Raw genomic sequence first — 11,116 nt, forward strand, 5'->3', positions numbered from 1 at the left:
CCTTAATAAAGATACCCAAGAGTTGCACATGTGTCTAAGTTATCAAGTTTTTTCTTGTTGAAGACATATTTTGAGTAGCTAGTCAGTAATGTCTCACAAATAATGCTTGTTTTTGCATGTGTTATAGAGCATTAATTTGTGCATGATCTGATTTGTAATTAAATAGTAATAGCTCTTAGTTTTTGATTGGGTCATGTTAGGCTTACTTTTAACCTAACCTAAATAAATCAGAATTTATATATACTGTAAATACCTGACAGTAATAAAATAACAAATGGGCTGTTCATATCTGGCAGTGCTGGATATGTCATAAGAGAGAGAAAATTTTGTTCACATTTTTTACCCTGAAGGGTTAACCACCCAGGATAACCCAAGAAAGGTAGTGTGTCATCGAGGGTCTGTCTGTCTTATTTTCATTGGGGCCCTCAATCTTGTCTCCCAGATGCGACCCACACCAGTTGACTAACACCCAGATACTTACTTTCTTGTTAGGTGAACAGGACAACAGGTGTAAGGAACCGACCAATGTTTCCACCCTTGCCGGGAATTGAACCACAGACGCTCAGTGCGTGAAGCAAGAGTGTTGCCTACCAGGCCACCAGCCACATAACCCCAAGCACTGTGTTATAAATTGGAGAATAGCATGTATTTAGAAATTTAAATTACTAGTCATTACATATTACAGCCTCTCCTCACTTAGCGGCGTACTCATTTACCGACGACTCAAACTTACAACAGGCTCTTAGACCAGTATGCATACCTAAATAGTGTATGTTAGAGCTGATTTCCTCTATTCTGTTCATTACAGTATACAGTACACTACTGTATAAACATTTAAAAATATACCAGAAATGTTATTAGTGCAAAAGTGACATTAAAACAATATCAAAGATGGTTGACACAAACCCACTACCATTATAGTATGCTTCTTGCTTAGCAATGAATTCATTAACCGACGTGGTCTTAGGAACAAAACTCCATCGTTAAGTGGGGAAAGATTGTATTACTTTGCTTTTACATCACACACGGTAACCAGGTAATTGTTAGTTTATCTTTAGAAATAAATAAGAATGTTAGGATTTTATTTTTTTTATATTGATGCTTTGCTTTACTCTCCCCACAGTCTGCGTTAAAGATACACGGAGTGTATTGGTTCTATTCTAGTGTATGTGTTGTCAACCTTATATTCTGCGTGACTCTTGTACCAGAGACGAAGGGCAAGACATTGGAAGAAATAAGTGCACACTTTGGTGCTCCTCCTCCTTCAAGAAATTCAAATCCTCTTGAAAATGAGCTTTAAGGTTATGTTATTAACACCCGGTTGTTATTATGTAAAAATACATTATGTTAATTTTTAAATTTTATATTGTTTTTTCTTAAAAAAATTTATAATAAATTTTGCAAACAGCAGGTCCCCGACTCAGGATGTAAATTCACTTTTTGAAAAATTTTTATAAGTTGACTGGAACTTGAAACCTATTTTCCCATAAACACCCCATATTATAATGAGAATTACAGTCTCAAGCCATAATGTTCTGTATCTAGAATGTTTACCAAATATCTTATTTTTAGTATGGTATTGTTCCTTTTTTACTAAAAAATTATAAAAAACATTATTTAAATAATTTATTATTGTTAGTTAAACACCTTGAATGTTGATGTTGTATTAATGTTAGTAGAATTACTAACAATATAAACCATACCCCCGGCCGGGATTGAACCCGCGGTCATAGAGTCTCAAAACTCTTAAGTCTTAAGTCATACTAACAATATGTTAGGTAAAAGGACACAAGTGCAACTAATGTGACATTTTATTGTGGCAATGTTTCACTCTCCAGGAGCTTTGTCAAGCCATTACAAACCATACATGGACACAGAGGGTATATATAGGCTAAAGTGAGGTGTGAGGCACAAAATAATCATTGTAGAAGTAGTTGTGGTGTTAGTAGTAATATATGTGGTAGTTAAAGTTAACTTGTACATGAGTTAAAAGGGTTTTTAAAGCTTGGGTAGCATAAAAATAGGTTGAGCAAATATTTCTGTTAGTGGGATAGATTTGAAAAGGCCTTTTTCAGTGTAGGAACAATAACTTGAACAACGCCTGCATACAACACCGGAATTCCACCAATCACCTCATGAAGTTCAATGATGCCCAACTGGTGATCAAAGAACCTAATTTCCGCTGATATAAATGCCTTGAATCATCATTAATCGCTATTTCTAACACAAGCAAAATAAAGGCAGCTTCATCATCTCTGAAGTATTAGCAAGAATCCTCCTCACAACAATAAACCCTGCCATCATATTGCTGCTGCTGCTGACACTACATAAGAACATAAAAAAGGAGGAACACTGAAACAGGCCTTCTCAAATCCAACCCACTAACGGAAATATTTGCCCAACCTATTTTTATGCTACCCAAGCTTTAATAACCTTTTTAACTCATGTGCAAGTTGACTTTTACTACCACATGTATTACTACTACCACTACTACTTTGCCTATATATACTCTGTGTCCATGTATGGTTTGTTACAGATTGACAAAGCTCCTGGAGAGCAAAACGTTGCCACAATAAAATGTCACATTAGTTGCACTTGTGTATTTTACCTAACAAAATGTTGATGTTGTCTGGCTCACTTGAAGTGATGTTCCTTACTTTTTTTTAAGCTGACTTAATTACAAGATAAAATATATTCCCAGTCAGGCACTTTTTTTTTTTTTCTAGAAAATTCCAGTCTCGTCTACAATAAATATTTGATGAGCATTGTAGTTACGAACTTTAATATTATCAACAAATACTTTCACAAATTCATCTGCTTTAACATTAGCACTAACAGCTTTACCTCTCACTTTAACATTATGCAGATTTGCTCTTGCCTTAAGCTTAGTGAATCAGCCACAGCTTGTAGTAAATTTTGGGTCATTGTTAGCACCACTGTTCTCGTATAGATACTACTTGGAACTTTTTCTGTATCAACATAAGGGTGAGAGGCATTCTTTCCTTAGGCTTGTCACCTTCCTGTACCATCACATTTTCTCCATCTTGTTTGAAAGACCAGTGAATGTTGCGCAAATGAGCATGAAATGCATCGGTACAGAACATTTAGGATATTCTAAAAAAGGCTCTCTATCCTTCATGATATAGTACTAGTAGTGGTAAAGCAGTTTACCCCTTACATGTAGGTGAATGTTTTTCACCTCCATATATCATTTTTTTTATGATGACCATCATTCATACGTAACAGTTTGGTATCTTTATTTTTTAAATATTTCAGAAATAAAAATACCAAAGTGTTGCATATGTGTCTCATTCATGAACTTATTGGTATTGTGTATGATTATTATAGTGATCATTTTTTTAGGTTCAGCTTTGTGTCAGAGTTCATAGATTTCAATTTCTGTGGCACTTTGGCATCGTTTCAACAACTGCATTTTCCATTTATGATGCATGGTTATTTTTCTAGATAAATGTTAATAAAATCAGCTAATGGGAAGTGTGAATGAACTGTGCATTGCAGCAATGTTAACTAACAACATTTTATGCTGCTGCATTCTCCACATTCAGCGACCTGAAGTAATCCCGAAAGTAATTACAGTAATCGGTTTCAGAGCGCTAGAGTGCCAAAGATGAAACATTGTAAGTCGGGGACCTACTTCTGTGAATATTTGTGTGCATGTGCATTTGTATGTTTCTGTGTGTTTTGTGTGTTAGTATGCACATACGTGTGTGTGTGCACGTGCGCGCGTGCGTGCGTATGTACATACTCACCTATTTGTACTCACCTATTGGTGGTTGCAGGGATCAAGTCATAGCTTCTGGCCCCACCTCTTCACTGATTGCTACTAGGTCTTGTGTGTGTGTGTGTTAGTATGTGTGTGTTAGTATGTGTGTTAGTATGTGTGTGTGTGTGTTAGTGTGTGTATGTGAGTAAGCTTATTTAGGTACAGGTACACATAAGTACAATTATCATAGTAACGTATGTGTAAATTACCTAGGGTAACCCAATAAAGTCAAAGTGACTTATTTCCATTGTGTGTGTTTGTGCTGTAGATGTTGGTATGTCCATGGGTATATATACATACATATACATATACTGTGCACACACATACACAGTAAACTCTCCCATGACACAGTTTCACATTGTGTGATTTTGTAGCAACTTATTTGAAAAGATTAATCTCGACATGCACCAAAATGTATTAAAGAATCAATCAGTGTGCAAAATATTGGTACTACATGCTGTAGCAATAAGCTGTACACAAAATTTGGGTACCAGACGCTGGGATGCACAACTCCTCCACACCCGTTGGCAACTCGGTTCACAACTTTTGCATTCTGGGAGCATCTTGTGCCTCATTCTGTCTTTCTCAGTCTATTTTTGATGTTTTCATCACTCTCTTTAGTCTCTGGATATTAATCGTGGCAAGCAGGAGGAATACTAGGGATGCTGGTCATGTTAAGAAAAAGAATATGCTTGGATTGATGATTTTGTTGAAGATTGTAGAAGTGTTAGATGTTTATAGGTGATGCATGTGTAATGGAAACTGCCCAAGAGTTTTGTGGCAATAATTTAACCACTCATAAAGTTAGAAATGAGTGCATGTACATTATGTAGTACAGATTGTCATGTAAACAAGATAATACTAGGGGGTTGCTAAAGCTAAACAAGACAGAAAAGTTTTAATTTATAGATTCGGAAAAAAAATAGGGGCCTCATTTAATTCTAATAAGGATTTCCAGCAAGCGTGCATGAGCATGTTAGATAGGAGTGAATGGAGATGAATGGATTTTGGGACCTGACGAGCTGTTGGAGTGTGAGCAGGGTAATATTTTGTGAAGAGATTCAGGGAAACTGGTTAGCTGGACTTGAGTCCTGGAAATGGGAAGCACAGTAGACCCTCAGCTAACGAAAGCATCGTCTAATGTTAAATCCACCTAAAGAAGCATTTAAGCGTAAAAATTTTGGCCCGGCCAACGATGAAAAACTCATCCAACGTGATTCGTCCCGAACCTGTACGTCCAGCCTGAGCACCTCAGCTGCCCTGCCATCATTGTTTACAAGCCAAGGTAGCCGGTTCCATGCATACATTCGATACATTTTGTATTATTCCATTATTTTTAGTGCTTGTAACTGCTAAATAAGCCACCATGGGCCCAAAGAAAGCTTCTGGTACCAACCCTGTGGTAAAAAGGGTGAGAAATACTATCGTACCATGGTCAGCTGCTGCTGCACCACCGTCAGCTGCTGCTGTACCACCATCAGCTGCTGCTGCTGCTCTACCACGGCCAGCTGCTGCTGCTGCTGTACCATGGTCAGCTGCTACTGTACCACGGTCAGCTGCTGCTGCACCACTGTCAGCTGCTGCTGCTGCTGTACCACAGCCAGCTGCTGCTGCTGCTGTACCATGGTCAGCTGATGCTGCTGCTGTACCATGGTCAGCTGATGCTGCTGCTGTACCACAGTCAGCTGCTGCTGCACCACGGTCAGCTGCTGCTGCGCCACCGTCAGCTGTTTCTCCACCACCATCAGCTGTACTACTCGAAGATGTGGAGAGAGTGTTGTTGGTGTGGCTTAGCGAGAAACAATTACCGAGAAACAATTAACCACAGAGGGTTAGCCACCCAGGCTAACCCAAGAAAGTCAGTGAGTCATCGAGGACTGTCTAACTTATTTCCATTGGGAGTCCTTAATCTTGTTCCCCAGGATGTGACCCACACAGTCAACTAACACCCAGGTGAACAGGAAAAAAAAATGCCTGGAACTAGTGCTCATATTGGTGAATTTAAGGCCAGCAAAGGTTGGTTTGAGTGATTTAAGAATCATAGTGGCATACACAGTGTGATAAGGCATGGCAAAGCTGAAAAATTCCAACCCCAAGTGTTAATTGTGACATAACAGTCCTGTTCTGGAAGAAAATGCCAAACAGGACCTATATTACTCAGGAGGAAAAGGCACTCCCAGGACACAAGCCTATGAAAGACAGGCTAACTTTCATGTTTTGTTATAATGCTAGTGGGGATTGCAAAGTGAAGCCTTCACTCATGTATCACTCTGAAAATCGCAGTGTGTTCCAGAAAAACTGTCTCTCATCACTCATCAATACTCTTTAATAAAGGTAAGTGTCATTTTAACATTTATTTATATAGTTATTGTGCATGTCTCATTGCTTTCTTTGTAAGAAAATGTATATTTCATAAAAAAAATTACTTTTTTTTAATACTTTTGGCTGTCTGGAACGGATTAATTGGATTTCCACTATTTCTTATGGGGAAAATTAATTCGGCTAACGATAATTTCATCTAACAATGAGCTCTCTGGAATGGATTAATATCGTTAGCCGAGGGTCCACTGTGCATACAATGCCTGCACTTTAAAGGAGGGGTTTGGGATATTGGCAGTTTGGAGTGACTATCTAAGCTGTCGAATCTGGGTGCCTCTGCAAAGACAGTGATTATGTGTGAGTGATGTGAAAGTGTTGAATAATAATGAAAGTTTTTTTCTTTCTTTTTGGGTTTTTCTTTCTTTTGGGTCACCCTGCCTCGGTGGGAAACAGCCAAAATGTTAAAAAAAAAAAAAGGTACAAAGGCATATCATGCCATAAGACTCTTTGTATATTTACTGCTGGATGGTTTGAAAGCTTTAAAAAAAGCAGTTATCTGTATGACATAAAGCTTTTTTGTTAGTGCTATAAAATACTGCAGGATAAAACACACACATGCATTACAGAGTCAGTACAACTCTGCATCCACAATAGCCCAAAGAATCACAGCCATCCACTACATCCCAGTAATCCCACATTAACTATTTTCACACCTGATATCAAGAGGAAAGCACTTCCAGACTGTAATGTAAGTTATACCATAGTAATTTGTACCTAGTACAGTGGTAAGAAGTTGGAGGTGTATGAAGAGTAACCCTATTTTCCACTTACTATAGCCTTAATCTTACATATGAATTTAAATTGTGAATCAATTTTCAGGACTATAATTTGTGTGTTGTGAGAGGGTATACTCTATATACAGTATATAGTTAGAGATGGTTTCTATATAAAATTTGGATATATATTTATTCTGAGTTTTTATACTGGTGGGGGATCTCTTGGTTCAGATAGTAATCTTCGTACTATGATATCTATGCTTATCTCAATAAAGAGATTATCATGCATACTTAACTAGCATCCTGGGTAGGTGCATTAATGTTCTGATGTTTATCACTGAACCACACTGTCTGTGCTTACTGGAATAAAGAGATTATCATACATACTTAACTAGCATTCTGGGTATAAGCATTGATGTTTGTGTTTATCAAAGAACTACACAGTCTGTGCTTATCTGAATTAAGAGGTTATACAAAACTCTTTTACTTATATGTTGTAGTAGATATTAATGTCCTTGGAAAACTTTTATTGCCCAAGTGAAAACTGTTGCAGAGAATTTTTTAATGAATTAAAAAAATTAAAAATTAAAGTTTTAAGTAGTTATCTATAACATGTCTAATATCTCTCTGAATAATAATTTTTTTGTGGTACATTTTTTTAATATTTGATTTTTTAAACTGTATGGCTATGATTCCATTTTACATATACAGTGATAATTTTTTATCCAAAATAAAGAAGTATCAGCATCTTCCAATGTAAGGAATTTTTGGCTTATGGAACTTGTTGGCAAAAAAATTAATAATAATTAGACAGGTCATATAGCTATTTTTATACAAAGCCTCAATAGATTTGATCCTCAAACAAATAGTGTAAATAAAAATATTTTTTCTTCTACCAAAAAAATATGAACATGCTACACATTCTCCAAATAGATCATGCTTAAAATAAATAAATTTAATTAAATAGACTGAAAAAAAATTGGATGAATATTACCATGTCCAATTTTATACTTTATATCATATCCACATTTCTTGAACAATTACTAGCCAAAGAAAAAATTATACTACCATATGTTGACCAAGTGACCACTGTCTCTGCCAAAATAAATACACTTAAAAAAAGAAAACGTCAAGGAGAAAATTAAGACATAAATCATCACTAACAATAACCAAAGATGTGAAAAAATTTCACTATCAGAATTTTTTGACCCAGAGACAGATTAAAAAATAAAATCATAGTTTCTTGCCAAATTGAGGCCATCAAGGAAACTATCATATTTTTTATGGTTTATCAAAATAAGAATATTTTTTTTAGCAAAATATGATATAGTACAAATAAAATGCCATTCATTTACTTAGTGATGGCTAAGTCAGTATGGAGATTCATTCAACACGTGTATACATACTGTACATACCAGTGTTTGTGCCGGTGTTGTATATCATTTAAGACATACAGTAATCCCTTGCCTTATGCAAATTTGTGATACATAATGCCCTGTTTGAATGATAGTACACTAGTTTATATGTCTAGGATATATTTTGGTCCAAATAATTTGGACCGATGAAGGTCCCAGGACTGAAATATGACCAATAAAGATATCCTAAGTATATGCACTTGTGTCCTGTCACCCATCTTTCAGTATCATCATACTGCACCTTCTACCTTCAATGCTAGGTTTCTGCCATTAATTCCCTATTAGCTATATAAATTTGCCTATGCAGTAAATGAGGTTTACAAGCCATAATGAAGCTTTCTGTAATTAAAAATTAAGTACTGAGCTGATTAAGATTACTACAGGGGTCATGGGCCTGAAACACATCTACTGTATAAAGCAAGGGACATAATAATAAATATAATGTACTCATCTAACTATTTATTATTCAGTATAATATTCTCTGATAAAAGTACTGAAACTATTTTTTTTTTTAACTCCTGAAATGTGCTACATTTTTGCATACATTCCATATACAGTATTCCATTTTATTCTAGGACATCTTTTAACCCCTTGACTGTCGCAACCCCAATTCCTGAGGTGTCTCCTGGTGTCGAAAAATTTTTGAAAAAAAAAAATTATTTTTTCTTGTGAAATGATACAGAATCTTTTCCCAATGGTAATGACACCAAAAGAATGAAATTTGTTGGAAAACTTAGGGAATTATGCTCTCGCAAAGTTAGCGACCTTGGCGATATTTACGAATCGGCGATTTTGCACACTTTGAGCCCTATATTCAACTAATTCCATTGTTCCAGTCAACCAAACTCATAGCTGTTTCTTTGGAACTCCATTTGTTCTATTGATTGAGTACAAGAAACTCTATCGTAGGGGTTCTTAAATGGAGATATCGAGGGTTGAAGGTAGACACACTGGTTGGATGGTAACGATATATTGTCAGACTGTGATGATGGGAGATGGAGCCCAGCCTCAGCCTGTCCTAGCCTATGTCAAACGCCGACTGAGACCGAGGTAGCTCGCCTGACACTCAAGCTGCATCCCGTGACGTCACACAAACAGTCACAGGCCTAGGGATCTCCTATCTAAAGCACATGGATGATACTGATATGCTATACCACACAGGGATCAGCAACTATGCTGACAACTGCCCATTTACTGATTTCAACTACCCAAGAACGTGGTCAGAAATTTGCAATCTGGCCAATTTCACGCAAATTAAAAATATGCCAATTTCAAAACAGGGTCCAGAATGAACAATGCAGACATTCCTGGCTCTAAAATAACATTTTCTTTGTTCATCAGTCATGTCTCCAGGCCCCTCTGATATTACTCTTGCTTTCTATTTTGAATTTTTATTCAAACAAAAAATAGAAGATTTATTGTTATGCAGACTACTGCAATATTGTAATACTAATTGTATAAATAATGTCAATGCATTCATGACTGCTTATTAGAATGGCTAGTTGGACATTTATTGGACAATGACATCATTTGTTTACTTTTGAACAACAGCAAAAATCAAACATTTCCCCTAATTTGAGCTCCATTTCAAGGTTCTTTTCACAGTAAAACCAATCAAAATCACCTCTATTTCTATAATATGTTTTCCATTCTATCAAATGAGACCAAGAAAACGAGAATACAACCATAAATACTATACGAAAATACACCCATTCTCTCACATGTGGGCCTACCAGCTTTCTCCCGCTTGATTTGAAGCCGCTAGAATTTTTCAGTATACTGTATATACGTCAAACACGGTGGCTCATAAGACGTATATATACGACCAAAACAGTCAAAGGGTTAAAATGTCTGCCTTTCCAATATTTTCTTACTATTATGATCATGAAACAGCAGTAACTGTCTTTTATTTCAGTAAGTTCCCTGTAGTCAAATTTCACACAATCTCTCTTTAAAATCACCAAATGTACGACTTTTTTGTGATGGTTGATAATAAAAATTGTATGTTTTTTCCTGAGAGTTTCATAACATCCTTGCAGGATTAATTGATAATTAGTAGCTAATAAATATACCTGTAGATTTGTGAGCAAGGTAACATTGATGAAGGGATTCAGGGAAACCGGTTAGCCGGAAGTGGGAAGTACAGTGCCGCACTCCGAAGGAGAGGTGGAGATATGTTACAGTTTCTGAACTGCAGTATTGGCATGGCTCTGGCAAGACAGTGATGGAGTGAGTGATGAAAGTGTTTCTTCTTTTTTGGGTCACCCTGCACTCAGTGAAAATGGCCAATGTGTTAAAAAAAATATGTACCACATTACCATACAGCTTTAAATAGTTTTATCAAGAACTTAGGAAATACACAACATCAATGTTTGGTCATCTGACCCTTTGCTCTCAAGTTTTTAATCCTTTCTTTTCTGTACATGATCAGCAGCAAACTTTTTTTTTGCATTTGTCTAAAGATTTTTTTGTGAAGATTCCAAGATTGAGGTATAAAATCTCAGTAGTTAATATGGGTTATATAAAAAAAGTATCCCCAATCAAAAAACATACTCCACTGGTAGGTTTTGGAAGTGTTCTGGAGGAGTTTGAGGATTCTGTGAGAGTATGGCAGATAAGTTCCTAGGTCAGTTCCTGATCAGCTGATCTATGGTTCATACGTTCAACTGTGTGCATTCTGCAATAATAGCCTGGTTGATCAGGCCTTGGTCCATCAAGAAGTCTGATCTGGAACTGGGTTGCAGGGGCATCATCATCATCCCCCCCCCATACCCCCGAAAGTGTCCTTTAGGCATCCTTCAGGGTGAGAGAAAAATCTGGGA

At 36.5% G+C, this 11,116-nt stretch overlaps 1 protein-coding gene across 5 annotated transcripts in view; it reads left to right on the forward strand.

The window, feature by feature from the left end:
- Positions 1 to 10,306, forward strand: part of LOC128694900 (facilitated trehalose transporter Tret1-2 homolog) — a 35,229-nt gene extending 24,923 nt beyond the window's left edge. For 4 of the 5 annotated variants that reach the window (XM_053785263.2, XM_053785261.2, XM_053785260.2 and 1 more), the window contains exon 11: positions 1,124 to 10,306. In XM_053785263.2, coding sequence (XP_053641238.1) covers positions 1,124 to 1,300 — 177 coding nt within the window. In that variant the 3' untranslated portion in view covers positions 1,301 to 10,306. Of the gene's footprint in view, positions 1 to 492; positions 1,097 to 1,123 lie in introns of those variants that run through there. The other variant, XM_070094357.1, reaches the window with a different exon arrangement.
- The last annotated feature ends 810 nt before the right edge of the window (positions 10,307 to 11,116 follow it).

This window comes from Cherax quadricarinatus, chromosome 45 (assembly GCF_038502225.1).
Source record: "Cherax quadricarinatus isolate ZL_2023a chromosome 45, ASM3850222v1, whole genome shotgun sequence".
Classification (NCBI taxonomy): domain Eukaryota; kingdom Metazoa; phylum Arthropoda; class Malacostraca; order Decapoda; family Parastacidae; genus Cherax; species Cherax quadricarinatus.